Here is a 27,650-nt window from a genome sequence, read left to right as displayed (position 1 = left end):
ATCGCAATATTGCGTAAGATCCGAGCGTGTCTACCTCTTAAACAGCGACTTCAGTTTTATAATAGCATTATTCGCCCTGTTATGTCTTACGCTAACGTTGTTTGGGCAAATTGCGATAAAGAGTCGGTTCATAGGGTCTTAAGATTGCAAAAACGTGCGGCACGCTTTATTTGTTATGCCGATCGCATGACACCATCAGTTGCTTTGTTTAACAAGCTAGGTTGGATCCCGTTTTATGAGCAACATAAGATTGATAAATGCACAATAATGTATAAGCGAATTAATGGGACTTTGCCGAATTATCTAAATGAACACTTAATTTTAAATAATAAGCGGCACTCCCGCAACACTAGATATTCAAGCACTAATGCTGTTTGTCCTAAATATAAAAGAGAAACAGAAGGAGGACGCTCTTTCGCTGTTTCGGCAACAAGACTGTGGAACAGTACACCAATTGAAATTAGGAAACTAAATTCTGTAGCATGTTTTAAAAAGAACATGTTTGCCAAGATTTTTAAGGAACAACAATTTTTGCATCATTTCATAATTTAATAACTTATTTTTTATCTTATAATCGAATCCTGTCATATTTTATATTTTAACTGTATATATATCTGTGCGAATTTGTAAGAACGTTCTCACTAAAACCGGGCGTGAAGCTAGGCAACGCCCAGCTTCACGCTTCTGTGGTTCTCTAAAATTGAGGGGGCTTGCCGTCAAGGACCAGTCTGTGAGCTAGCCCAGGGTAAGGGCTACCTGCTGGGGGGTAGCTCTTGGTTGTGTGTCAAAAGCTCCGGGGTGGGGAGGGGAGGGTTTTGTAGCCTAATCAACTTAGCCCAATTTGCTGTTAATTTCCTAGACCAGAGTTTCTTCTTGCCCTGTGACCTCCCCCATAGAGCCAAATGCTGTTGACAATCAATTGGATCAATCTGACACCAAGCCTGGAGTGTGGCCTAAAGGCAGGTGAGTGACTTGCAAGTTTGTGTGAAAAGCAGAGGGGTGGGGAGGGCATTGTTATTAGCCTAAGTCAGGCAGAACGTTTCCTGACTGTTTAGGTTTAAGTGCAGGTATGTTGTTTAAAATCCAGCTAGATATATATTTTAGCTTACAGTAATTTAGATTGTAAATAGTTGTGAGGGCCACAAGTTTATTAGCCTTTGGCTATTAAGTGCCACCCTCTTTAAATAAAGGCTTTACTTACTTACTTACTTACTTACTTACTTACTTACTTACTTACTTACTTACTTACTAGAATAAATGAAGTATTTAAAATGTCTAAAACTACCGTCTTAGGATTTATAGAAAGCTAACCAAATGAATTTTCAAAGTTTAAGATGTATGAAATCGAATTTATGCGCTGACGGCGCGAAGTCTAAACACAATCGGATGACCGAAGTTCGAACCAATTTCGTGAACAGAAATATTGCTTGCGCATCTTAGTTCTTATTTGACATAATAATATAATTTTTAACCTTTATTTTCCAGTTCGTGCTGGAATCAGGATTTTAGGACAATCCTAGCAAGAGATATGTTTTTTTAAAAATTTCGACTGCGAGATTTCATGTTGCGCGAATTATGCAACAAATGAATAGTGCTTCACGTCGACTCAAGCGCACTCAAATTGACGACGAGAAAACATTTTACTGAGTTTCTGGCCGTAGATATTCGATTAGTGGGATAAATAAACTTTATAATGATAATTTTCTTATTTTCATATGATTACTATGTCGAGAGATATGATTTTCCAAAGGTTCGGTTACAAGTTGAGGGCACTTGCATATTTTCACAAGAACTGAACTTGCATTTGTCGAGGAAAACAAACGTTTCAATTTATGTAAGATGACAAAGGAAACGCCACTAAGGTATACGTGAAAAAGAGGATTAACATAACACATCTCTTTAGAACACCACTACAAATATGGTTACCCAGTGAGATTATTGTCTAAAACCTTATTTTAATCCAGTTATAATTAAAAAAATATTGACTTACATCTTTGCCGAAATAGTTTCACAAAATATGGAAAAACAAACACAACCCTCTAACGATAATACTATGTACCTTTAATTACTTGGGCTTCCCACAGGGAGACCAAGCTCAAAATTGCCCTTGGTTTTTTTTTTCCCTCATTCTGGTCTCAAATCGCCGTCTGGGCCTTAAAACGCACGCGCAGGTATCTTGTCGCTGCATGGGTTTGCAAGGGTCGGACATTTATTTAGTCGCCGATTTTCGCGTTCTCCGAAGGAAAACACAACTTTTTCGAAGTGGTACATCGAAAGAAGAACTACTAAGGCATACTCAACAGTTTCGATAGCGGAAATCCGAGAAATAACGGCGAAGAAACTGTGCTTCGAGTACAAATTTGTACTGAAATACTATTCTTATTGACCGATTCTTTATATTCTGAACAGTTTTTGCGAAAATTTGATAAACGTGCCACGCACGGGTTGATAAATTCGCTTCGAAATGGACTGGTAGTTCTTCAAATCGCTGTCGCGTCTCTCGTTTGGCATTTAGAATTATAAGCGTTTCTTTCTTAGGCGTAAACAAAGACTTTTCTGAATAAATTTTTCCTTTAGGAAAGCATTCAGTCTGTTTTTCTTTCTAGTTTAATTGACAAAACGTGACAACTGCGTAATCTTGCGTAAACAAACACATGCACTCGAGACGGATCAAATTTTGCCTATGTGACGCAGGACAAATTTCATCGATTAATGAGTTAAAGATAAGATAAATTCCCACAAAACACCAATTTCAATCAGAATTCCCTTTTTTCAAAAAACAAAAACTTTTGCAAGGGGGGGGGGGGGGGGAGGGGAGGATGAAGCCAACACAAGATATCCCTGCCCGCTTTGCTAAATCCTGTTGGCCAGATAGATGCAAATTTAGACCAGGAATATACATTGCTTACAATATACTTGCTTGTACTATGCTTGAGCTGTAAAACAATCGACAAATGACAACTGAGATTTTATCACGTCAACTTTCTGGCGTTTACGGCTGGATATGCCAGGAACAACAACAACAACAACAACAAGCTTTATTTGCATGACTATAACAAATACAGTATTGCAAAAACTATTCATAGCTAATTATTGATTCGTTAACTAATTCTTAAGATAACTTAAAATAAAATAAAATAAAGTAACTGAAGTCTTTGCTTATTTTAAACTTTTCATACAGTAGACGTAATCATTCAGGAGAGAAGTTTATCTCTCAATTCGAAGCACGAGGAAACAAATGAAATTAATTGAGTGTTTATAAAATAGTCTGTTGAGTTCATTATATGCGATAGTAAAGTTTCTTTTACTAATAGTCGTGTAAATGGAAGGCTAGGCTCTATTTTAGAGAAGAACATATCTCTTAAAGAAGAGTAACTTGGGCAATCTAATAAAAAATGAATTTCGTCTTCAATGGTTTTACGGTTGCAAACATTACACACCCTTTCATTACGGAGTATGTTGTCGTATCTTCCTGTTTCAATCAAAAGCTTGTGGCTGCTTATTCTTAGTTTCACTTATGCTTTCCTGAAAGCGTTTTTCCTTGTGAGATCTAGGTAAGCAGAGGGGCCAAAAGTTTTTTTGATTGTGTAATAAAAGCTGAGTTTTTGTGAGTGTTGAAGGGTTTGGTGCCAATAAGAGATATATTTCTTTTTCATTCCATTTCCAATTTCCTATACCGAGCATCTTTTTGGGGTTAGCAAATGACTTGATCAGAGTACAGGCTTCCTTTCGGATTGGGCGTGTACCCGTCATACCACCGTCGCCCCATTTGATGTATTCATCTTCTGGAGTTTGGCAAGTCGTTGTACTACTCCCGAGATAACACTCATTGATTCGAGAATTTAAGGTTTCCGTAATCTGTTACTTTTTACAAGAAGGACTGATTGGCCCCAAGCTCAACCTACTACCGGTAGGAACGGTGGGTTATTCTCTGTCTGGGCTCTACCTCTTGACCAATCCGGCAAGGTTGAACCTGCCAGGGACCAAGGTCCCAGCCGGCATAGCTCTAAAGGTCACTGAGCCTCACAAGCTTCACCACCACGTCAAGGTGATAACCCACGGTGAAGTGTTGAAGGGTTTGGTGCCAATAAGAGATATATTTCTTTTTCATAAGATCTATATATTGTTTGATGTTATTTTCATTCAATGTGTAATAATTAAAGTTGGGGAAATTATAGTATTCACTCATCTTCATGAGACTGGAGTAAAAGCTAGTTTGACCGCTATAATGACGGTCAACAGATATTGTTAGGGATTGTTTTGCTATAGAATGTTCATCCTTTCCTTTGAGGTAGTGTACGTAATTAAGTATCTTTTTATTTATGTCAACGATTAGAGGAAATCTGCCAAGTTCAGCTCTACATGCAACGTTGGATGAGTTATTATGTACTTCTAAATAGCGTTTACAGAAATGTAAATGTGTTTTTTCAATTCTGGAGCCTTCCCACGACTTAAAATCTGATTTAACAGGAAAGAAGCCCAAGTTCACGTACATATGCGTCTTGTTTAAAGAGAAATAGCCGTTGAATACTGTGCTTTCTTATTTCTCTTTCCTTATTGTTTGTTATGTCTCTTCGAGATTTCAAGCTTTCAAAAAGGTCTGTAGGTTTGTCACGTAAGGTTTTATAAATTGTTCGGATTTGTTTTCAAAGAAGAAGGAGAGGAAGAAGAAGAAGAAGAAGAAGAAGAAGAAGAAGAAGAAGAAGAAGAAGAAGAAGAAGAAGAAGTAGAAGAAGAAGAAGAAAATAGAGAAAAAGCAAAAGGTGGGAAAGGAGAGAAAGAAGACGACGAAGATGGTGGAAGTGGTTGGCGTGAATTTTCAGGCAGTTCCATAGGTCGAATTGCATTGCGCATCCTTGCCACAAAACAAAGTGGATTTTCTAGAAACTCGAATTTGCCAACTGTAGCACCTGACGAGGATATACAGCTGTTTCGACAAAGGTTGTTAAAAAAAAAAGCCTAAAAGCGTACACGATAATCCGAAAGGTAGTCTGGGAAATACCCAATAAATTTCAATAAATTAGTGAAAGTTTGAAAAGAATTGCATGCCAGCTATTACTTCGAACGAATCACCGCCTTTAAAGATTCTCTTTCAAACATCAAAAAAGGACGCTATACTTGGAATTTACCACAAACTTTGGCTTTTTCATACTCGCGGATCTGATACGGTAAAACTTACATAGAAGAAAACGCAGGTAGTGGAGAAAACGCAGACGGTGGAAATCACAGATGGCGGAAAAACGCAGACGGTGTAAAAACGCAGGTGGTGGACAAAACGCAGACGGCGACAAAATCTAGGGATTGAAGAAACCGCGCACAAGGAAGAAGGTGCGGAAAGTGGAAAAATCCCAAACAAGTTGAGAAAACTGGGAAGGCAGAAAAAACTTACACGTAAGAAAATGCAAATGGTGGAGAAAACTGGACCTGGGTTGATCATTTCTCGAGCTCCTTCGTGAAGATCGATATACATAGTAAGCGATTCCAGGGACTTTTCTGCTCATTTCTTGGTACATACTTCATGTGAGAATGCCATTTATGTATCCGACTATAGTGGTATACTCTCGATTGCAAAAACGTTGACACCTAAAAAGCATAAACCGTGAACGATGAGACCCAACGGATTTGTGGGTAGTGTGTAAACAATAACCTCATTTTCCGATAATCAATAATTTACCATTCTCATTCTTTGCAATAAAAAATACAGTGCTGACTTCATTCTTCCCAATAATTTTCAACCAAATATTGCTTAAGTTCACTGCCTGTTTTGAACTTAGGCAAATTGCGAATTGTACATCACTCAAATTGGCCCTTGTTGGCCAACTTGGACATTTTATAATCAAGGAAAGTTTGGACAGTTTCCATCATTCACCACGTGCAACTGATTTTGGTCATCAACCTTCGCACGAGAATAGGATATTATACAAATAAATTTAGTACACTTTAATACACCCACAAATCCGTTGGGTCTCATCGTTCACGGTTTATGCTTTTAAGGTGTCTACGTTTTAGCAATCGAGTGTATACTACCCATTTCTAAATGGTAAACGGCGGTTAAAAATCCGTGAAAGTGTGCATGTAAGTAAAATCTTATGCCAAATTTTCAGTATCAACACGAAATTTGTGCTCATGCTGTCAAGCCACAAGAATAAAAGAAATGATCAACAAAGATGAAATGCTTTCATGTCTAAAAAGTTCTCCTCATAAGTACCATGAGAAATAGATGGCGAACAGTAAGGAGACCCTGCAAGTTGATCAGTCGGCGGCGGGACGGCGGCTGATGATTGCGAGCCTAAAGGGTTACGGGTGACGCACAAACCTGTGGTTTGGATTGATTGAAATTTGGGAATGTTATCGTAACGAAGCCTAAAAAACTCAAACTGGACAGAATATCTTGGAGCAAGGACGAGAACCACAGGGAAGCCCAAGGGATAAAATTTCAGCGAATACTTAAAACTCTGTTTTCTGCTTTCCCAGGCCGTTTTTATGTCTTTACAAGGGCAAGTGAGTATGAAGGTCTCTTGACAAACGCTATTTCGGCAAGCTAAAACAGTTTGATCTGTTTGAGTGTGTTAGTTAAATGATTAAATTCGCAGATAATTTTAGCACACGGAATCTTGCCGACGGTTATCCGAGCTTCTGTTCACTTTCCGACCTCCTCTGAACTAAGTTATTTTGCACTTGAAATGCCACTTTTGTTCCTTCGAAAACTAAAGGAAATACAATTTCCCTAATTGCAGCAAAACGTTGAGGCGATTTAGGTCATTTAGGCCTTTCAAACGGATCCGTACTGTAGTGATTGTTTATTGGGTTACCTGTGCAACCCATGCTGTATTGCATGTCTGGATTAAAGTGAAATACAACATGGCGGAATGAAACGTGCCTGAGTCGTTTCTGAGGAGAATCCACTTCCATCGGGGGCTAGTCTGGAGTGCAGACATTACATTGGCGACGAGGATAGCGAGAATCGTCCTATCTAGCAGTATGGCGGGTCATAATATTCAACCGATGGATATTACCGGTTCCAAATCAGAGTTGAGCGAAAGATGGCGAGTGTGGCTGCGAGGTTTTACGTACTACGCAGAAGGCAAAGCGAATTTGCAAAACCCAGCGAGAAAGAAAAGCGAATTACTTTATAGGGCTGGTTCCGGAGTGCAAGATATCTTCGAAAATCTAACGATCGTTCCCCTTGCCGATGCAGGCGCGGATGATGTTTATCAACAGAGCATTCGGGCATTAAATGCATATTTCCATGTCCAGGAAAACGCCGCTTACGAGCGACACGTTCTAAGCCAAGTACGCCAGGAGCCCGGCGAAGATGTGGACTCGTTTGTTCTCCGCCTCAGGAAACAATCACGACACTGCGGCTATGGGGCCGAGGAGTTGGAATTTGCAGTGCGGGATCAACTGTTAGAAAAACTAGCGTCTCAAGAACTACGTACCAAGTTGTTTGAGGTGCCGAACATCCAGCTGGCAGCTGCCCTCACCACAGCCAGGGCATGGGAAACGGCACGACGTCAAGCAAACCAAATTGCAGGAGGGGAGGGACAGACCAGCGTGAATTTGGTCAGGAACAACGAAAGCAAGGAAAAGTCAAGCGGGCAAGGCATAAACAAGTGCTATGCGTGTGGGAAGCCCGGACATTTTGCTCGTGATAAGGTATGTCCTGCAAAGGGTAAAACATGTGCGAAGTGTGGCAAAAAGGGGCATTGGGCAGTATGTTGCCGATGTGAGGGCGAAAAGGGTAAGACTGGTGGAAGAGCGAGTAATAATTGGCGGTCCAGTAGTGTGAAACGTAATCCACAGCCGAGGGCTCGACAAGTTAATCAGGTTGACTATGATAGTGGAGAGGAGCCTTTTGCTTTCCCAATAAACTTTAACGGGGAAAGAGCTTGTGAAGATAACATTGTAGCAGTGACAATCAATGGTACCACTATCAGAATGCTTGTTGATTCTGGAGCACAGTCAACTGTGCTTGGTGAGCGACAGTTTCATAACCTGGTGAGGAGTGGCCTACGTGTAAAGCTACAGCCAGAAGAGAGGAATCTCCGCGTTTATGGCAATGGGTCTCTAGCAGTTGTCGGTAAATTTGAGGCTACTGTCGAGTGTCATGGGCAGAAAGTGGTAGAGAACATTCTCGTAACAGAAGGAGATGGGCGTTGTCTGCTGGGTAGCTCAGCTGCTAAAAGGCTACAAGTGTTAAAAGTTGGGCCAGAGCTAGTGGGTATTTATTCCATAGGCAGTGACATTGAGAGTATTGCAAACCGCTTCCCAAAGGTGTTTTCGGGAGTTGGCAAGTTGTCAGGTTTTCAACTTAAGCTGCATATTGACCATGAAGTTACACCTGTAGCGCAGAACCCCTACCCGTTGAAGGATAAAGTCCAGAGTAAGATAGACGAACTCCTTGACCTTGACATCATTGAGAAAGTTTCCGGTCCATCAACCTGGGTCAGCCCAGCTGTGTTTGCTCCCAAGCCTAACAGAGATGACGTGCGGATATGTGTTGACATGAGTCGTGCGAATGAGGCAATTAAAAGGGAGAAATTGCCAATTCCTACTGTGGATGAGGTGCTAGAGGAAATGAATGGAAGTACGGTTTTCTCCAAGCTTGACATGAACATGGGATTCCATCAAATTGAGCTGGAAGAGGAGTCCAGGGATATCACAACATTTTCAGCTGGTGATTCATTGTACCGTTACAAGAGGCTGAGTTTTGGTATAAACAGTGCTCCTGAACAGTATCAGCATGTTGTCAGACAGACAATTGCTGACTGTCCTGGAACCACCAACATAGCTGATGACATTGTTGTGCACGGAAAGACAAATGAGGAACATGACAGAAATCTCATCACATTGCTAAAGCGCTTGCAGGAGAGGAACCTCACCCTCAACAAGGATAAGTGCAAGATCGGAATGGATCAGATTGTATTCATGGGACTGCTTTTAAGTAAGCATGGTGTGGGACCAACCGAGGAAAAGGTCAGAGCAGTGCATGAAACAAAAGCCCCCACAGGTGTTACAGAGCTGCGGAGTTTCCTGGGACTTATCAGTTTCAGTTCGAGATTTCTTCCAAACTTTGCAACGACGGCAGAACCATTGCGGAGGTTGACACGGCAAGATAATGAGTGGCAGTGGGGAAAGGAGGAGAATGAAGGTTTGAGGCTTTAAAGAGGCAGTTGGCCGAGGGGTCAATGATGGCTTTCTATGACAAGGATGCTCCAACTGAGGTGGTTACCGACGCGAGCCCAGTCGGACTTGGGGCTATACTGGTACAAGAGCAGCAGGGAGTGAAGAGAGCGGTCGCATTTGCAAGTCGTAGTTTAAGTGACGTTGAGCGTCGATACAGTCAGACGGAGAAGGAGGCATTAGCAGTTGTTTGGGGTTTTGAGAGGTTTAGTTTATATCTGTCAGGGCTAGAGTCATTTCAGCTTGTTACCGACTGCAAAGCCTTGGAGGCCATCTATGGACCAAAGTCCAAACCTTCTGCCAGGGTTGAGAGATAGGTGTTGCGTCTCATGCCGTTCAAGTACACTGTGCGTCACGTACCCTCAGGCCAGAACATTGCTGATTGTCTAAGTCGTTTGACAAAGATCCCGGCTTCATCACACTGTGGCAGCACGACTGAGGAGTTTGTAAGAATGGTGGCAATCAGTGCAACCCCACGGGCGCTGACTACCAGGGAGATAGAGAGAGCTTCTGCTGAGGATGAGGAACTCACAGAGATCAGCAAGTGTTGGAGGACTGGGGACTGGTCTACCGCACCGAGCCCCTACAAGTTGTTGCGGGACGAGGTTTCTGTGGTTGGGAGGCTGGTAATGAGAGGCATGCGTATTGTTGTACCGCTGAGTTTGCGTGAGAGGGTTCTAGAGTTGGCCCACGAGGGGCACCAAGGGATAGTGAAAACAAAGGATCGCCTGCGAAGTAAAGTATGGTGGCCGAGCATGAATGCTATGGTGGAAAGACATTGCAAGAAATGCCTTGGATGTCAAGCTGTGACTCCTGTTACTACCACACCTCCTGTGAAGACAACAACCATGCCAACCAAGCCTTGGAGGGACCTTGCGGTAGATTTAATGGGTCCACTACCGACAGGAGATAACCTGCTTGTCACTGTTGACTATTATAGCAGATGGATCGAGGTGGATGTAATACGTAACACATGTAGCAGTAGCATAATCAAGTGCCTAGAGAAGCACTTCACCCGTCACGGCATCCCAGAGACATTTAGGACCGACAATGGGTCAAACCTAGTAAGTCACGAGATGGAAGAGTTCCTGGATGAGCTCGGAGTCAAGCATAAGGATACTGTTCCCCTGTGGCCAAGAGCGAATGGAGAGGTAGAGCGGCAGAACAAGTCACTGCTTAAGGTGATGCGTGCGGCCCATGCTGAAGGGAAGCCATGGCAACAAGAATTACAGAAGTACCTATTAGCGTACAGGTCGACGCCTCATTCTACAACAGGTGTTAGCCCTGCGGAGCTATTGTACTATTGTATGGAAGGAAGATTCGGACCAAGATGCCAGAGTTTGAAAGCGTTGAGGAAGAAGAGATGCCTGGTACTATAGATCAACATGCGCGAGATCAGGATGCTGAGAGGAAACAGAGAGGCGCTGAAAGTGCAAACAAAAGAAGTGTGGAGTCTGATGTGTCAGAAGGAGACAAGGTGCTTCTAATGGGGAAGAAACAGAACAAGTTATCTGCAACGTATGATCCAGACCCATACAGTGTAGTTTCCAAGAGAGGAGATATGGTGGTCATTGAGCGAGGTGAAACTCTACTTAAAAGGAATGTGGGTCATTTGAAACGGTTCATAGACCCTGCACCACAGACACCTCAGCCACAGAAAGAGGGGACATGGCCACTGGAACAGACACCAGTAAGAGAACCGGTTATCGTTACTGATCCTGAACCAGTTATTGGAAGCCCAGCAGAAGGGCCAGTGACTGAGCCTGTCACTGAACCCAGCTTGCCACAGTCTCCCATTGTTAGGATGCCAGAACAGAGTGTTGAACCCCGAAGGTCAATGCGCAGGAGAGCTGAGCCAAGCTGGCTTAAAGACTATGTTACTTAAGAGACTGAGCCAACATGGTTTCTGAAGACTATGTTGGTATTGACATTAGGACTTTGAAAAGATTCGAGATTTAGTATCATTATTTCATTAAGAAAGTTCCTCGGTGGACTCTTTGAACAATGCTTTATTGTTACAGTTCAAGTTCAGCATTATTGTAGTTTTTTTTTTTTGCATTACACCTATTGTCTTCATTTGAAATAAGGGGGAGATGTAGTAATTGTTTATTGGGTTACCTGTGCAACCCAGCTGTATTGCATGTTGGGTTTAAAGTGAAATACAACATGGCGGAATGAAACGTGCCTGAGTCGTTTCTGAGGAGAATCCACTTCCATCGGGGGCTAGTCTGGAGTGCAGACATTACACGTACCAAAAGGTAACATAGAATGCTCCTGAAGCCAACACAAACGCAACTAACATAAAACACAAATAGTGGAGAAATCGCAGAGAAAGGTTAAAACGCAGAACGTAAAGAAATCGTAAAGGCGTGTCAGCAGAAAAGCCAGGCAGATGGCTTTGAAAACCTATATAGTTGAGAAACAAATGATAGCGAAAACACAGACGGTGGAAATAAAGGAGAATGATTGAGAGAGGGATGGCGAGGGAACAGTGAAGCAAAACCAAGAAAGTGAAGAAAACCGAGATGGCAGGTAGCAAACGTGGAGGGTGGAGAAGCGAGGATTGTAGAGAAAACATCGACAGTGAAAGAAACGCCTGCAGAGAAGTAAACGCAGATTGTGGAGAAACCGCATATGAAATAAATGGAGAAAAATACAGAAGACCACACAAAAAACGAATGGATAGAAAATGCACATGATTATGGCTAAGGCATGAATAAGGGAGGTTAGTCTCTAAAGAAGCTGTGGTGCTGCAAATCATGACGAAGGGTTAACGCTCGAAATGTCAGCACTCGAATCTCTTTACGGTGGCCAATTTACCTTTAGTTGTTAAGGAGGCTCGCAGCAGTTTTTCTGGACTTAGGGTGGAAGTTTTGAAATTACAATCACGCATAAAAGATAAATTTCGATCTCCTTAATACTACATCATCATCTCAACATATGATCAAAGTTAATTTTCTCATCGATTTCCAAGCAACAACTATTATCATAGCAACGGTAGCGCATAGCCTCTCATCTTAAACATTGTCGATTATCTGAAAATCTAGACAGACACTTTTTGACAAAACTTTAGGGATTTAAACTACTCAATTGAGACAACTTGTAGGCGAAATCAGGAAAAAGTCGGTAAGTTAAGAGCGTTTACAAGTAAATAATGAATCAATTTTTACGGGGTGATTTTGTTTATTGCCGCATTTTTCAACAATATCTCTGGCAAAATAAAACTTGACACTTTGTCTTTTCTGTTAAAAGGTCTTTCTTCATAGCAAAACCATTCAAATGTGTATTGATCTTCATGGGTGTCTCAGATTTTAAGATATTTATGCTTGAAAAAGGTAAAAAATAAAGCACAGATGAATGAAAAAGTTCCTACTTTGCATAAATCGAGACATCTTTAAAATGCCTCCACAGATTTTTCTGTTAATTTACAAGCCGATAGGGTATCAATTCTTTTCGATATTCACACAAGTTTTAGGCTCTATAACCGAAACCGGTTTTAGATAAGAAGGTTGAATCTTGGTCAACTTTCAGTCGTTATTCGCTTTTTCCGTTGCTATGATAATAGTTGTGCTTGGAAACCGATGAGAAAATTAACTTTGATCGTATGTTGAAATGATGATGTAGTATGAAGGAGATCGAAGTTTATCTTTTATGCGAGATTGTAATTTCAAAACTTGTAGTCATCTGTATTTTCTTCACTCGTTTCAGTTGCGTTTTCTCCACTGTCTGCGTTTACTTCACTGCAGGCGTTTCTTCCACTCTCTGTGTTTTGTCCCGTTTCTGCGCCGCTTTTTTCGCTATCCATGTGCGTTTTCTGTAAATAAATGTTTGGGTTATGAACACAGTTAAGGTATAGAAACGCAGACGGATAGCGAAAAAAGTTCAGACACCAGAGAAACACGGATCCATAGTGGAAATGCTGCGGACTGTGGCGAAAAACTGAATGGACAAAACTCCTAAAAGGTAGGTTCCCCATACGCACTTACCAACAAACACAACATGTATTCATGAACAGCGTTTTATTACTTCCCAAGCTACAAGGCTTCGTTTTTGCTAATTTAACATTCATGCCTTTTTGCTGTTACGAATTTTCGCCTCTTTTCTTTTGTCGTCTTAGCCACGCAAGGTCTTGTAAGGACTTCCATGCTTTTTGACACAAGGATTTTTGCACCAGGACGGAGGATTTTTACTGTAATGCTTCTTTCCAAAGCATCTGACTGCCTTGTAGTAAATCTTTGCAAATTTTCGACACACCCCCCTGAAGAATCTCTTGGCCTTGCACCGTTTCTTCATGTCGCGTAGGAAAGCTCTGTCACACCGGTATCGAGACCATGAATAATTCATTCCCTACGAGGAGAGAGAAGAGTTTCATTAGTTCAAGAGTGTCTGACACGCTGTATATGATGATGATGATGATGATGATGATTATTATTATCATTATTATTATTATTATTATTATGATAGAAACACTTATTCGTTTTAAAAATTATCAACCTTTCACTTATCAAGAAGAATTACAGTATAAAGCAGGATTTAATTTAAATAAAGAAATCAACAAATGCAAAAGAAACAGTCAGACACACAGACAGCTAATCTAGGCGAAAGCAATTCACGATAACATCTTTTCTGGTGTGTTTGTTTATTTTTTTCCTTCAAATGGCATTGCACCTCACTAGTTTTAAATTTTGCGTTTATTAAGTACGAAATTTTGAATATATACTGAAGCTTTAACTTTCAAATCGTTATTCTTTTCTGGTCGGTGCTTGTCTAAAGTCAAAATAACTCTTGTCTTTGGGTAAAACTGAGTCATTCCTAATAAATCTCACTGGGAAGGAGAACGTTCTGCAGAGTGCTAAAGGAGCGCACACCTGGACCATAACTATGAGTTACTTTCAAATGTTTCTCGTCACAAAACTGGGCGAAAATCTTACACAGTAGTAGCAGACATCATGTTTGTTGCAAGCTGGTGTAAACGTCCTCTTGTAGAAGAACGGAAGCCTCAATGGTATAGAACAACCATTGTGTTTCACTTTGCAGCGCTTGGAGGCCGCTTCCGGGATAAAAGGCAGCATCAACAGCAAGATGAACACGTGAAAGGCTATCAGTCTCATATCGAAATTCTGTGCAACGAAGAACACATTAAAAATTATTAATTATCTAACAACAGTCTGCCTGTACATCGTATTTCTTTGAACTGCATATCATTTATTTCTGCAAAATTTACACTTTTACCCCTCCCGAATTACAGCTTATTATTTAGTTTTGCGGGATGCAACTGCTCCGCAAGTACCGAGGGATCTGACGCCAGCATCATGAACGAAACACGAGATAAGTTAAAGTCGAAAAGGCTCGGCAACAATTTGGAAGAGAGACGGGCGTCGAAGAAAAAGAAGTGTAGAAAGAGACAAACATTCATTCGCTTAAGAAAAAAAAAAAGGAAGACGCGGATAGGAGAGTCTATGAGATGAAAACAATAACGAAGCAACGCTTTAATATGGCGGAATGAACACGACCGTCGCTGAATTTATTTGCGTCAGTTGAGAATGTATGTCGCGATTTTATAATTAAAAGTCGGAGTAAAAACCTCCTGTTTTGTGCATTTTGAGGATTTATTTGAAATAAGCTTAGTTGGAGCTGAGAAATTTGAGAGGTCACAGATTTATCGGTTTCAGATTTTACACCACATGAAAGTAAATTACGATAAACTAAAAATATTCAAAGCTGTCCATTACAATGGTCAACACGCTAATTTTCGATATAATACGATAAAAGTATCTTTTAACTCACTGAAAAGATTTTGAGACCTGAATGGACAAAATCGATCAGTTTTTGAAGCATTAGTTAATGATGCCTGTGATTTTTTTTCTTATGTTACGATGTTAGAATTACTGAGTTGTAATTATAGGTAGAATGTTGTACTGATACTGACGTGGTACACAGTTCTTTGTGAATATTAATATTATAGTCGGACTGGCTACAAGACGAAGTGAAATGTGCAGTTTTGCTTGTCAATCACTAATAATGAATTTAACCAACGAAAAAAGCGCCATATTGCTACTACTTCGGAATGTCCCTAATCGCCAAGGAACCAAAATTTAGTTTTATAACCCGCAGTTTTTTTTTATGTTTTCTTTGTGATTGCGTTTTATGAAAATAGGTTTGGATCTAGTTTTACTCTCCCAGTACCAGTATTGTAAGCAATGCCAGTGAATCATTTTAAATAGAAAGCTGAGCAGAAAAAATACGGATTTTTTTAACTCGTTCAGTTTTAAGGTGGACCTTTTGATAAGACTGAAAAGTTAACTTGAAGTTTTGGCGCAGAAGCTCCTGAGGTTCCGTGTTTCGATTAACAAAAGCATGCAGTTAATTATGAAAATCGGAGGCGGTGCTTGCTCATCTGCAACATACGTATTTTTAAAACAAACTTCAGTTCGCTAGGTCGGCGTATTTAGCTATGCTCCATGGTGTTTCGATGTCTTAAGGAAAAATGTTCCTTCGAGAACAGTGCCAGGTTGGTAGCGATGAAAATCTGAATAAGACAGTTTCCGAAGTTTTTTAGTTTCGGCATCCGTAATGTTTTAGAATAGCTGATGTTGTTAGTCGTGAATTACCTTTCTTCCGATTTCCTTGGTTCTGAGAACTTACGGAGTTCAAATTTTCACTGGATGATACCTAAAGATTGATTAGGGGTCTTCTCTCAGGCGGTAAGAAAGTTTTTCCTCGTAAAACAACGTTGCGCTATGTTTTCAAAAACAAATATCTGTTTTATGTAGATTTGAACACGAAAATCTCAGCACCCTAACATGTAGACATTGTTTACACTTTGAATTCTTTTGTCCCGATATCAGTTGTTAGTCGATCACATAATATTCTATGTTTGGCTGTAAACGGCTGAAAATGAGATAAACGTTTTGAGAAAATCTTCAGAAAGGGTTTCTTTCGAGCAAGGCATTTCCGATCCTACTAACACACATCTCTGGTTACGAGAAGCGTACTTCCGCAAAAATAGGGGGCGATTGTTTGCTTCTAAACAGTTCACTGACTCAAACGATTTAAAAGTCACATTCAAATTTAGACTACACTTGTTTTGATTAATTGATTGGAGGAGATTGCAATCTATATTTTACAAAAGAATAATGGGACGTAAAGCTCTTTTAGTTTCATAGACTCAGAGAAACATTTCGGTCCGCCATAGACAAAACCGGTATGTGCTAGGGCAGTAATAGAGAAACGAAGACGCTTGCATTTTTCGAGAAGCGTTACTATTGACATCGGTTAGCAATTATCGTAAACTACAATAAATGAAGTATTTAAAATGTCTAAAACTACCGTCTTAGGATTTATAGAAAGCCAACAATGAATTTTTAAAGTTTAAGATGTATAAAATCGAATTTATGCGCTGACGGCGAGAAGTCTAAACACAACCGGATGACCGAAGTTCGAACCAATTTCGTGAACAAAAATAGTTCTTGCGCATCATAGTGCTTATTTGACAGAATAATGCAATTCTTTACCTTTATTTTCGGGCTACAATCAGGATTTTAGGACAATCCTAGCAAGAGATATGATTTCGCCTGCGAGATCTCATGTTGCGCGAATAACGCAACAAATGAATAGTGCTTCACGTCGATTCACGCGCACTCAAATTGACGACGAGAAAACATTCTACTGAGTTTCCGGCCATAGATATTCGATTAGTGGGATAAATAAACTTTATAATGATAATTTTCTTATTTTCATATGATTACTATGTCGAGAGATATGATTGTTCAAAGGTTGGGTTACAAGTTAAGTGCGCTTGCATATTTTCACAAGAACTGAACTCGTAGAAAACTCGCTTGCATTTGTCGAGGAAAACAAACGTTTCAATTTACATCGCTTGATAATTATCGAAAATTTCAATAAATAAAGTTTACAATAAGTATAAAACTACCGTTTTAGGATTCATGGAAATCGAGTTATGAATTTTCAGTCAAATTATGCGCGTGACGGCAAAATATGAAAACACGACCGGATGTGCGAGTTGGAAACAATTTCGTGAATCGGAAACGTTTCTTGCGCACTGCCATTCTTAATTTTTCTAAATAGTACACGAACACTTCCTTACCTTTATTTTCGTGTAAGAATCATAATTTTTCGACAATCGTAGTCAGTGATATGATTTTTTTAAAGATTCAGTTGCAATGCGAGATCTCATGAAGCGCGAATTAAGAAACAAACAAATAGTGCTTCATGCGCGACTATATGATATAGTGAGTCTTCGGCAATGAATATTCCATAAGTACTTTAAATAAGCTCTATAAACATAGTTTTTTTATTTTTATACGATTGATATGTAGAGAGAGTTGACAACATAAGCATATTTTCACAAGAGCGCTAGAGGACCTCGCATCAAACTCGTTTGCCTTTTTCGAAGAAAAGAAACCGTTCAATTCAGGTAACTTAGAAATTTCTCTAAGCACTTTTGCGCAACCTATTTCCATCATCAATGTTCGGATGAAGAGTATGGTGATTCCTACTATTTATGCAGTCTTCCTCGTTCCACAAGCTCGTGGCGTTTCCCCTTTAACCACTGTTTTGAGCTGCTCAACGTATATTTCTGCGGTTCTTTTATAAATACAGAACCAGGAACGCCATCATCGTCTGTTAGAACCGTCCAACATCGAAGCAAACTGACCGCTATTCATAAAACTGCACTTGTTAGTCACACAGTTAGGTCTTTGTTTGTCTGAGTCACAAGGGGGGTCTGAAATTTCATGACGTCACTAATCCAAAAGCTGTCTGTTGCGAGACCCACAATCATACATATAGTAGCCATGAAAACACCTTTAAGTACATCAACAATGACGTTGTGTTGGATTACTTCATACCCTGGAAACTGCCTCTTGAGTTCAAAGCGAAGTGGCGGGTACTTCATGGTCCTCTCAGTTTTCTTTGCATCTCTTTTTCCTCCACGGACAATTCATTCATAAAAAGTCTTTGTTATTTTTTTTTAGTTATTCTGGCCCTAGCGTTTTCTGCGTGAACTTGAACATCCGGCCTTGGTACGCTTTGGCACGATGATTTTCGTAGACTGGTTTCGGTTGGACTGGCCAAGGCCAAGGCCAAGGCGAGGTTGCGTCTATCAGACCCAGACCTTCAAGCAGCTAAACAAGGACATTCAGTGCCGCATTGTGTCCTGCAAGATATTTTGTCTGTGCCAGATCTGTGCAGCCTGCAAGCACATGTGACATGCTCTCTTTACCTTCACCGCACATTCTGCCTGTGATATCGGAAGTTGAGTTTAATTCCGTCTTTTTCTGCTGGTATACTTTTGTTGGAAGGAGTTGTTGGTTAAGTTCCTTTGTTCCCGCGGTTGTACAAAACGGTGCTGATCTCCAGTTTCCTGTAGAAAGAAAGAAAGCAGTCACCTCCTAAGGCGCTATCCACACTAATGCGTTTTCAAAAGAGTCCGTTTTTGAAAGTCTCCGTTTCCATTTGCGCTTTCGGGCGTTTTTGTGTGGACGATAGGCGAAAACGCATCAAAAATTAGGCGTCTTCAAACGAAAACGCATTAGTGTGGATGGGGCCTAAGTCCGTCCTCATTCCATCTCATTACCACAAGCCTCTCTTCTCATTCCTAACCCTTAATTTCCTCCATTCGCGTATTCTTCTGTGCTGACTTAGTATATCACCCAATCGTCAATCCATCCACCTCTCTGATTTCAGTCTGTTTTTCCTGCTGGGTGTAGTAGATTAATTGTAGTTTTAGGCCCACTTCCTGCGCCAGGAGCCTGCCTGCGAATATTTTTTTGGCAATTTTAGTCAATGTACGCCGACTGCTATCCTCAGGCTTCTGTTCATACCTTCTCACCGCCTCTATTACTGGATCTTAGTTGCCATAAAGTTTGACCGCCGCCTTGACCTTGGTCAGCTTATGTTCTCCCTCCACCAACTTAAGACCTCTTCCTCCTAATTTCCTCAGTCGGGATTTATATTACCTCTGTTGATCCTAAGGGGTGCTTGCCACCGCTCTCTAAAACTCTTCTTAAAGTTTTTCTGTCTAGGTGTTGGAGATCGGAAATTGGCCAAACTTGGGTCCACTTTCATATGGTACAGAACGGGCGGTAAGAACTGGTTAGATGCAAACACTTTAAGATTTTAGTCAGACAAAGAGCTAATCCAGATAACTAAAATTCTCGGTAGAAAGACTTTTGCTACACTCTGATACACTAAGTGATCCTCCTGCTTGATATTCTACATAACTGCCAGGAATTTTGTCAAAGGATGCTGGTTTTAAGCTCTTTCTCAGCCCGGAGTCACCAATCTTCACTCCGTCTGACGTCTGAGATAAACATCCTCTGTTAACATGAACCAATACACACTTCGTTTTATTCCACTGAAGTCCTACATACATCAAAGCATCTCTCGTGAAGTTCATGGACTTAGAAAGTTTATGTCCCTCAGTCGCTTTCAACTTCCACGCGATGGGATTGATGCTTAGCGTTATATTACTATTTTGAAAATTTTGCTTTATTACCCTGACGATGAGTGCACCTTTTTTCCGTTGATTGCTTGTGTTACGCGCTTATATTCACGTGGTTATAATTGATGTCTGTATATCACGATCATACCTCGAGTTTCACAGCCTCCCGCGCAGTCGCTTTTAGGGGACTCGTATTACCTCTTCCTCACAAAGGCCTGCTTAAGCGAGCGCCACATTCCTTGCCCATTGTTTCGTTCTCCAAAAGTCACAAGACTAGCGTTCCTGTATTGACTTTACAGCCCCACTGTCCCCAATCTGCCATCTTGCGCGGTACTTTATCCAACCGGTAACGAAATTTGACACTTCTATACACCTCAAACGCGGGGGAGGAAAATTGATAAGGATTTTTTTTTCGATTTTCATACCAGAACAACAAGAAGATTTGATCAAGCAAGTTAAAAAAATTTTGTCTTATTAATGTAGTCCGTAGTAAGTTACTGAGTATCGTACGGAAGCAACATCCAAATAATTGCTCTGGCCAATCACAACAAACACAAACAGTGCAAAGAATCAATATGAACATGGAGCAAATACATATAACTAACGCCAAGCGCGGGAAAACGGATATGAGCCAGTCACGATTGGTTTGGGTGTTGGTTTGTTTCTCAATCACAAAGCGAAGTAAAGGCCAATGCAAACACGAGTTACTTTCGACACTCGACTGAAAGCCGCTCTATAATGAGATGAATTGCTAACTTCTTATTTATGTTTACTTCGTCATAAAACTTCTTCACTCTTGTTTTTGCTGCACTTTTTAATATTTGGGACAGGTTTTGAAAGGATACGAGTGATTGCATAATCTGTAGCAAATAGCCTTCGAGCGTGTGATAGGCCAAACCGTTTGCCCTTATAAAACTAAGCATTCTTTTTCTAGACATGCCGGGCCAAAATCCCTTGGAGCAAGGATAAGAACCACAAGGACGCTCAAAGGAGAAAACTTACGCGAGTACTAAAAACGCCGTTTTCTGCTTTCCCGGGTCGGTTGTAGTACAAAGGCTGTTTCAGCAAGCTAACACAGTTTGATCTGTTGGAATTTGTTAGTTGACTGATTAAATTCGCAGACAATTTTAGCACACGGAATCTTGTGCTGGCGGTTGTCCAAGCTTCTCTTCACTTTGCAAAAATATTTTTCACCCTCCGAAAAGTGAAAGAATTATCAGCTTTTGAGGCGATTGAGGCCTTTCAAACAGATACGTACGGAACCGCAACTAATATAAAACACAAATGGTGGAGAAATCGCAGAGAAAGGTTAAAACTCAGAACGTAAAGAAATCGCAGATAAGAGGAAAAGGAGTGTCAGTAGATAACCCAGGCAGATGGCTGTGAAAACCTACATAGTTGAGAAGCAAGCGATAGCGAAAACAAAGATGGTGGAGATAAAGGAGATTGAGAAGGGATGGCGAGGGAAGATTGAAGCAAAAGCAAGAAAGTGAAGAAAACGAAGATGGTAGGTAGCAAACTTGGATTATGGACAAAACAAGGATTGAAGAGAAACACTGATAGTGGAAGAAACCCCTATACAGTGAAGTAAACGCAGATTGTGGAGAAAACGCACTTGAATCGAATGAAGAAAATTAAAAAGACCTCAGAAAACGCACATGAAACGAATGGAGAAAATGCAGATGACTATAGAGAACGCAGATGGATAGCGAAGAAAGCACAGAAACTTAACAAAACAAAAAGAGTAGAAAGTTTGTGGATTGTGGATAAAAACTGAATGGATAAGGTTACTGTAAGGTACGTTTACCATATGTTCTTGCAAACAACTACAACATGTATTCATGAACAGCTTTTTATTATTATTTCTAGGCTACAAGGCGTTTCTCTTTTCCTAACCTTACATTTCATGCCTTTTTGCTGTTACGGTTTTTTTCGCCTCCTTTCTTTTGTCCTAACCCCTCACGGTCTTGAAAGGACTTCCATGCTTTATGACACAAGACCTTTCGCACCAGGACGGAGAATTTTTACAGTAATTCTTCTTTGCAAATTTTCTGACTAACGTGTAGTAAAGCTTTGCAAATCTGCGACACCACCTCTTGAAGAATCTCTTGGCCTTGCACAGTTTCTTCATGTCGCGTAGGAAAGCTCTGTCACACTGGTATCGAGACCATGAATAATCCATTCCCTACGAGGAGAGAGCAGAAGAGTTTGATCAGCTACTGAGCTGCACCCAGCTCGACGAATAGAATCCTTAAAGAAAAATACTGATCAGTTCTGTACAAAGTTGGTTTTAACTCTCAAGACTGTGTATAAATTAAATCTGATGGTCGAAAATTAATATTTGATAATGTTCGTTTCCCCGTTTTGAAGCTCTTTGCAGTCAAACTACCAAAGGGCTATTTTCACGATGGCGTCATTACTACAACTACCAAATTCCTTCAGTTTGTTTTTTTCTCTTGCAAATTAGGAAAATTGTTTTCTAAACCTCACTGGGATTAGCAAAATTCAAATAAGAAAGGAAAAAAAAAGAGGATTCTGGTGGTTTTAGTAAAACAACGTCATCGTAAAAATTGTCTATTGATGCTGATAGTTATTAACTTGTTAGCTAATTAAGTCATAAAATACTTTTCATCGCTCCTTACGCAGAAATAACAGACATCGTGCTTTACACAAGCAGGAGTGAAGGTCTTCTTGTAAAAAAAAGGAAGGTTTCCTGGGACACTACAGCCGTTGGATTCTATGTAGCAGTTAGGATCTGACATCACTTCCGGGTCCAAGGACAACAATAGCAGCACGGCAAACACGTTGACTTCTATCTTTCTCATGGTAGTAGCCTGTTTAACAAAAAGGCAGTTACTGATGGCAAGAGGAAATGCGTTTGTACGAATTTGACAACATTTTTAACAGGGTATTTGGTGTTAGTAGTTATGGCCCGGAAAGTCTGATATGATGTTATTCAGTCACCTTATATATATCTGATTATTACTTTCGTCAGCCAGAAACCCCTTTAAACCGAGCTAAATTTTACAAATTATTAGGCTAGCACTCTTTTGCCAACAGAACTTACCTTCAAGCTTTGCCGTTCTCCTTAAAACAACTACGACCGCCGAAGAGTATGCAAAATCCGGTGTAAAAGATGCTCACTGGTACCCGTTTTCTTATACAATGATCAGAGGTAACCGAACACTCCTGTTTGTGCTACTATTGGATATATCTCGAGACAGCAATAGTTCGAAATTCGTAAATTAAAATACTGCCTTTTTGAACTTCACATGCTGAGATTTTTTTATTAGCGTGGATATTACTCTGGAAACTCAATTTACAAAAGAACACAGCACTTGCCAGAAGCTGTACTAACTTCAGGTTTTGCTCTTCGTCCAACGGATGAAATTAAGTAATGTTTTAAAACGAGCAGGATTGTTTTATCGGGTTTAAAACCACGAGGTCAGCCGAGTAGTTTTAGACTCTATAAGACACGTGGTGCGAGTTTTCTGAACCTCTTCAAAAACATTCCTGGAAAAGCGTGTGTTAATAGAGTTCATAACAATTATGCTCTTGTGAACGTTGGAAATTAGCACACGAGACAAACACCGCATACTAACAACAGGGAGGTTTATCAATATACAGTCACTGCATGTGATGTATTATCGACCATTTGATAACATAAAACACAAATGGTGGAGGAATCGCAGAGAAAGGTTAAAACGCAGAACATAAAGAAATCGCAGATAAGACGAGAAAGGTGTGGCAGAAAACGTAGGCAGATGGCTGTGAAAACCTATATAGTTGAGAGGCAAATGGTAGCGAAAACACAGATGGTGGAGATAAAGGAGATTGAGAAGGGATGGCGAGGGAACAGTGAAGAAAAACCAAGAAAGTGTAGAAAACGGAGATGGCAGGTAGCAAACTTGGATGGTGGAGAAAGCGAGGGTTGTACAGAAAATACTGATAGTGGTAGAAACGCCTGCAGTGAAGGGGGAGCAGGGATGGCACAGTGGTGAAAGCACTTGCCTCCCACCAATGTGGCCCGGGCTCGATTTCCAGACTCCTCGTCATATGTGGGTTGAGTTTGCTGTTGGTTCTCGTCCTTGCTCCGGGGTTTTTTCTCCGGTTTCCCTCCCTCCACAAAAACCAACATTTCCAAATTCCAATTCGATCTGGAATCCGAGGGCCACAGGTTTGTCAGTTGTCAGACTGTAAAGTGTCACCCTCGTTTAACAAAGTTGATTTATTTTTTTATTTATTTGTTTTTAAGTAAATGCATATTCTGGAGAAAACGCACATGAAACGAATTAAGAAAATACAGTTGACCACAGAAAACGCAGATGGTTAGCGAAAAAAGCGCAGAAACTGAATAAAACAAAGACAATGGAAAATATGCGGATTGTGGAGAAAAACTGGATGGACAAGGTTGCTGTAAGGTACGTTCATATATGATCTTGCAAACAGCTACAACACTGATGTATTCATGGACAGCTTTTTGTTATTATTCCTAGGCTACAAGGGGCTTCTTTTTTCTTAACCTAACAATTCACGCCTTTTTTCTGTTACGGTTTTTTTTTTCGCCTCCTTTCTTTGTCCTAACCCCTCAAGGTCTTGTAAGGACTTCCATGCTTTATGACACAAGACTTTTCGCACCAAGACGGAGAATTTTTACTGTAATGTTTCTTTCCAAATCTTCTGACTGCCTTGTAGTAAACCTTTGCAAATCTCCGACACCAGCGCCTGAAGAATCTCTTGGCCTTGCACAGTTTCTTCATGTCGCGTAGGAAAGCTCTGTCACACCGGTATCGAGACCATGAATAATCCATTCCCTACGAGGAGAGAGAAGAGTTTGATCAGTTCAAGAGTGTCTGACACGCTGTAAAAAGGACAATTTTCTAGGCTACATCTGGCCGACCACCAATCCGGTACACAAATTATCAAGCTTTCACTTATCAAAAACTGAGGATTACAGTTAAAATTTCCAGAAAAAAGCAGGAGGTTTTTCAACAAAGAAATTAACTGGGGCGAAAAACAATCATTTCTGGCATCTATTTATTAATTATTACTTTCAAATTCGTTGGACCCTACAAGTGTTAAATTCAGTTATTATTAGTGCCGTTTATTATGTACCAAATTTTGAATTTATACTGCTGCTTCACCTCTCAATTCCTTATTCTTTTCTGTTCAGTGCTTGTCTAAATCAAAATAACTCCAGCTGTTTTTGAGACACAATTGAGTCATTCCTTAAAAATCTCACTGGGAAGGAGAACGTTTTGCAGAGTGCTAAAGGAGCTCACACCTGGACCATAACTATGAGTTACTTTCAAATGTTTCTCGTCACAAAACTGGGCGAAAAGCTTACACAGTAGTAGCAGACATCATGTTTGTTGCAAGCTGGTTTAAACGTCCTCTTGTAGAAGAACGGAAGCCCCCATGGTACAGAACAACCATTGTGTTTCACTTTGCAGCGCTTGGAGGCCGCTTCCGTGATAAAAGGCAGCATCAACAGCAAGATGAACACGTGAAAGGCTATCAGTCTCATACCGAAATTCTGTGCAACGGAGAACACATTAAAAATTAATAACAATCTGACAACATTCTGCCTGTACATCCTATTTCTTTGAACTGCATTTGTTTGTTCAATATTTACACTTTTATCTCTGCCGAAGGAATTACAACTTATTATTTGTTTTTACTCGGAATGCTTCTGCGCCGCAAGTTCCGAGGGATCTGACGTCAACAACATGAACAAAACACCAGATAACTTAAAGTCGAAAAGGCTCGGCAACAATTTGGAAGAGATACAGGGGTCAACAACAACAACAAGTAGAACTTAAGAATACAGCTTCAAGTGTAGAAGGATACCAACATCATTTGCTTCAGGAAACAAAAAAGGAAGACGCGGATTAGAGGGTCTATAAGATGAAAGCAATAACGAAGCAACGCTTGTTGCGGAATGAACACGACCGTCACTGAATTTATCATCATGTCGACGAATTAAGTCGCGTATTTATTAACTTGTGGTAAAAATTTCCTGTCTTGTAAGTTTTCAGATTATTAGATATCTTAGTCTAGTCCGAGCTGAGAAATTTTAATGGTAACAGATTTATCCTCCAGATTTTACACCACATGAAAGTAAATCACGATAAACTAAAAATATTCAAAGCTTTTTATTACTGACCTTTGGTCAACACTGATGCTGGTCCGTCTTTATTCTTAATATTCGATATAATACTAGATGAAACGGAACGGGATATCTTATCTAACTGAAGAGATTTTGAGCCCTGGATCGAAAAAATCAGGTTTTGTAAGCATTGCTAAACAATACCTGATTTTTTCTCTCACGTCACGATGTTAGAATTAGTTTTAATTATAGGTAGAATGTTGTACTGACGTGGTGCATAGTTTATTGTGAATATTATGTTGTATTATGTTGAGTTTTGCTTGCCATTTATAGGGAATTTAACCGGTGAAAAACGCGCTATATTGCTTGCCACTGTGAAACCTTGGTTTTGTAACTTCGGAATGTCCCTAATCAGCCGGAGATTCTCGGTTAGGCGATTGCTCACATGTCCTCCACGGTGTTTCAGTGTTTTAAGGAAACAAGCTTCAAGCTTTAAGGACCAGTGACAGGTTGGTAGGAATGAAAATATTAATACACTGAATTTCCTAATATAAGTTACATTTTCCGCATTAGTAAGTTGAGACAGCTGATGTTGCCAGTCTTACCTTTCTTCCTTGGTTGTGAGAACTTCGAATTTTCACTGGAGGATCTTAGAGTTCTTCTCTCAGACTGTAAGAACGTTTTGACTCGTAAAACAACATTGCACTATGTTTTGAAAAATACGTAACTAAGTAGTGGACACGAAAATCTCAGCAGCCTAACATGTCGACATTGTTTACACTTTGAATTCCTTTTTTCCAATTTTATTAGTCTTATATCCTTTGTTTGGCTGTAAATGCTGCTGTAAATGAAGTAAACGTTTTCAGAAAAACAAGAAAGGTTTCTTTCAAGGAAAGTATGTCCAATTCTGCTAACACGAAACACACAATTCTTGTTAGGAGAGCCGTACTTCCGCAAAAAGGGGGCGATTGTTTGCCCCTTAAACAATTCAACGACTCACAACCAACAATTTAAAATTCACATTAAAATTTGGACTACAGTAAGGTGGTTTTTGGATTTTGATTCGTTGTTTTGGAAAGATTGCGATCTATATTTTGCAAAAATTAATGAGACAGAAAGCACTTTTAGTTTCTTATATTGATTAGATAGAAGGAGAAAAGATTTTGAATTTTTATATTTGCTGATTAAGCTTTCAGTTGAACTTTGACAAGTTTCGGTTGTCAATAAACGAATACTGCACCACCACAATCATACGTGTATTTACTGAAAACGACTTCCTTCATTAAACATACCTTCCTTAGACTTGACAGAAAAAGTTTTGAATTTTTATTTTTGCTTACTGAGCGTTGCATTGACAAGTTTCTGTCAATGAAAACGACTTCCTTCAGTAAAACACGACTTCCGGACCTGTTGCGCTTCTCAAGTTTTCGCGAAAGCAAAAGAAGTTTAAAAACCCGTTATTATTTGGCAAAGAAACGGAACGTAAAAACTGGTATAAAGGCATTTTAAAAGCCAGGTTCTGACGTAACGCGAAGAAAACAGTCCCACACCGGCAAGACATGGCTTTTCTGAAAAAAAAAAAAAACAAAAAAAACTGAAGGACCAAAAATATTTAGACGTAATGATGAAAACACAGTTGTTGGCGTAATGACTTCTTCACTTTCTTATGTTACTCAGATGTTAAAATCAACGGTGTAGTTAGTGTTGTTTTCCCGAGAGTGTTTCCCGAGACGAAAATATTTCCTTTCACGAACGAGACCCAAGGGAAAACAAAACTATTTTCATTAGTAGTAATAATCAAACATTGGGGAGTGCGTTCAATTATCTAGATTCCAGGCTCTCTCTCTCTTTTGCCACTAGTTTGTGATGATGTCATCGCCCCTGCAAAATCTG

At 40.1% G+C, this 27,650-nt stretch overlaps 4 protein-coding genes and 1 pseudogene across 5 annotated transcripts in view; 2 read left to right on the top strand and 3 right to left on the bottom strand.

The window, feature by feature from the left end:
- Positions 1–1,224, top strand: part of LOC146480308 (uncharacterized) — a 2,747-nt pseudogene extending 1,523 nt beyond the window's left edge. Inside the window, exons 2-3 of the transcript XR_014864675.1 lie at positions 1–616; positions 1,092–1,224. The exon at positions 1–616 is cut by the window's left edge and continues 178 nt beyond it. The product of XR_014864675.1 is annotated as an uncharacterized LOC146480308 (transcript). The remainder of the gene's footprint in view (positions 617–1,091) is intronic.
- A 12,006-nt stretch (positions 1,225–13,230) lies between these two features.
- LOC146480307 (uncharacterized) lies at positions 13,231–15,940 on the bottom strand. Its single transcript, XM_085109302.1, has 3 exons — positions 15,795–15,940; positions 14,115–14,303; positions 13,231–13,530 (listed from the first exon to the last, which is right to left on the bottom strand). Exons 2-3 carry the CDS (start codon positions 14,292–14,294, stop codon positions 13,297–13,299), a joined length of 414 nt encoding a protein of 137 aa, XP_084965428.1. The 5' UTR covers positions 14,295–14,303; positions 15,795–15,940; the 3' UTR covers positions 13,231–13,296.
- Positions 15,941–21,415: 5,475 nt separating this feature from the next.
- LOC146480306 (uncharacterized) lies at positions 21,416–23,059 on the bottom strand. Its single transcript, XM_085109298.1, has 3 exons — positions 22,716–23,059; positions 22,291–22,482; positions 21,416–21,833 (listed from the first exon to the last, which is right to left on the bottom strand). Exons 2-3 carry the CDS (start codon positions 22,471–22,473, stop codon positions 21,600–21,602), a joined length of 417 nt encoding a protein of 138 aa, XP_084965424.1. The 5' UTR covers positions 22,474–22,482; positions 22,716–23,059; the 3' UTR covers positions 21,416–21,599.
- A 48-nt stretch (positions 23,060–23,107) lies between these two features.
- On the top strand, positions 23,108–23,964 carry LOC146480305 (uncharacterized). Its single transcript, XM_085109301.1, has 2 exons — positions 23,108–23,645; positions 23,904–23,964. The coding sequence occupies exons 1-2, from the start codon at positions 23,323–23,325 to the stop codon at positions 23,932–23,934; spliced, it is 354 nt and encodes a 117-aa protein (XP_084965427.1). The 5' UTR covers positions 23,108–23,322; the 3' UTR covers positions 23,935–23,964.
- Positions 23,965–24,014: 50 nt separating this feature from the next.
- Positions 24,015–26,510, bottom strand: LOC146480304 (uncharacterized). Its single transcript, XM_085109300.1, has 3 exons — positions 26,363–26,510; positions 24,996–25,184; positions 24,015–24,462 (listed from the first exon to the last, which is right to left on the bottom strand). The coding sequence occupies exons 2-3, from the start codon at positions 25,173–25,175 to the stop codon at positions 24,229–24,231; spliced, it is 414 nt and encodes a 137-aa protein (XP_084965426.1). The 5' UTR covers positions 25,176–25,184; positions 26,363–26,510; the 3' UTR covers positions 24,015–24,228.
- Between the last annotated feature and the right edge of the window lie 1,140 nt (positions 26,511–27,650).

Source organism: Pavona decussata, unplaced genomic scaffold, assembly GCF_977016875.1.
Source record: "Pavona decussata unplaced genomic scaffold, jaPavDecu1.1 SCAFFOLD_53, whole genome shotgun sequence".
Classification (NCBI taxonomy): domain Eukaryota; kingdom Metazoa; phylum Cnidaria; class Anthozoa; order Scleractinia; family Agariciidae; genus Pavona; species Pavona decussata.
The sequence above is the reverse complement of the archived record's forward strand: the minus strand, read 5'-3'. Positions and strand labels throughout refer to the sequence as shown.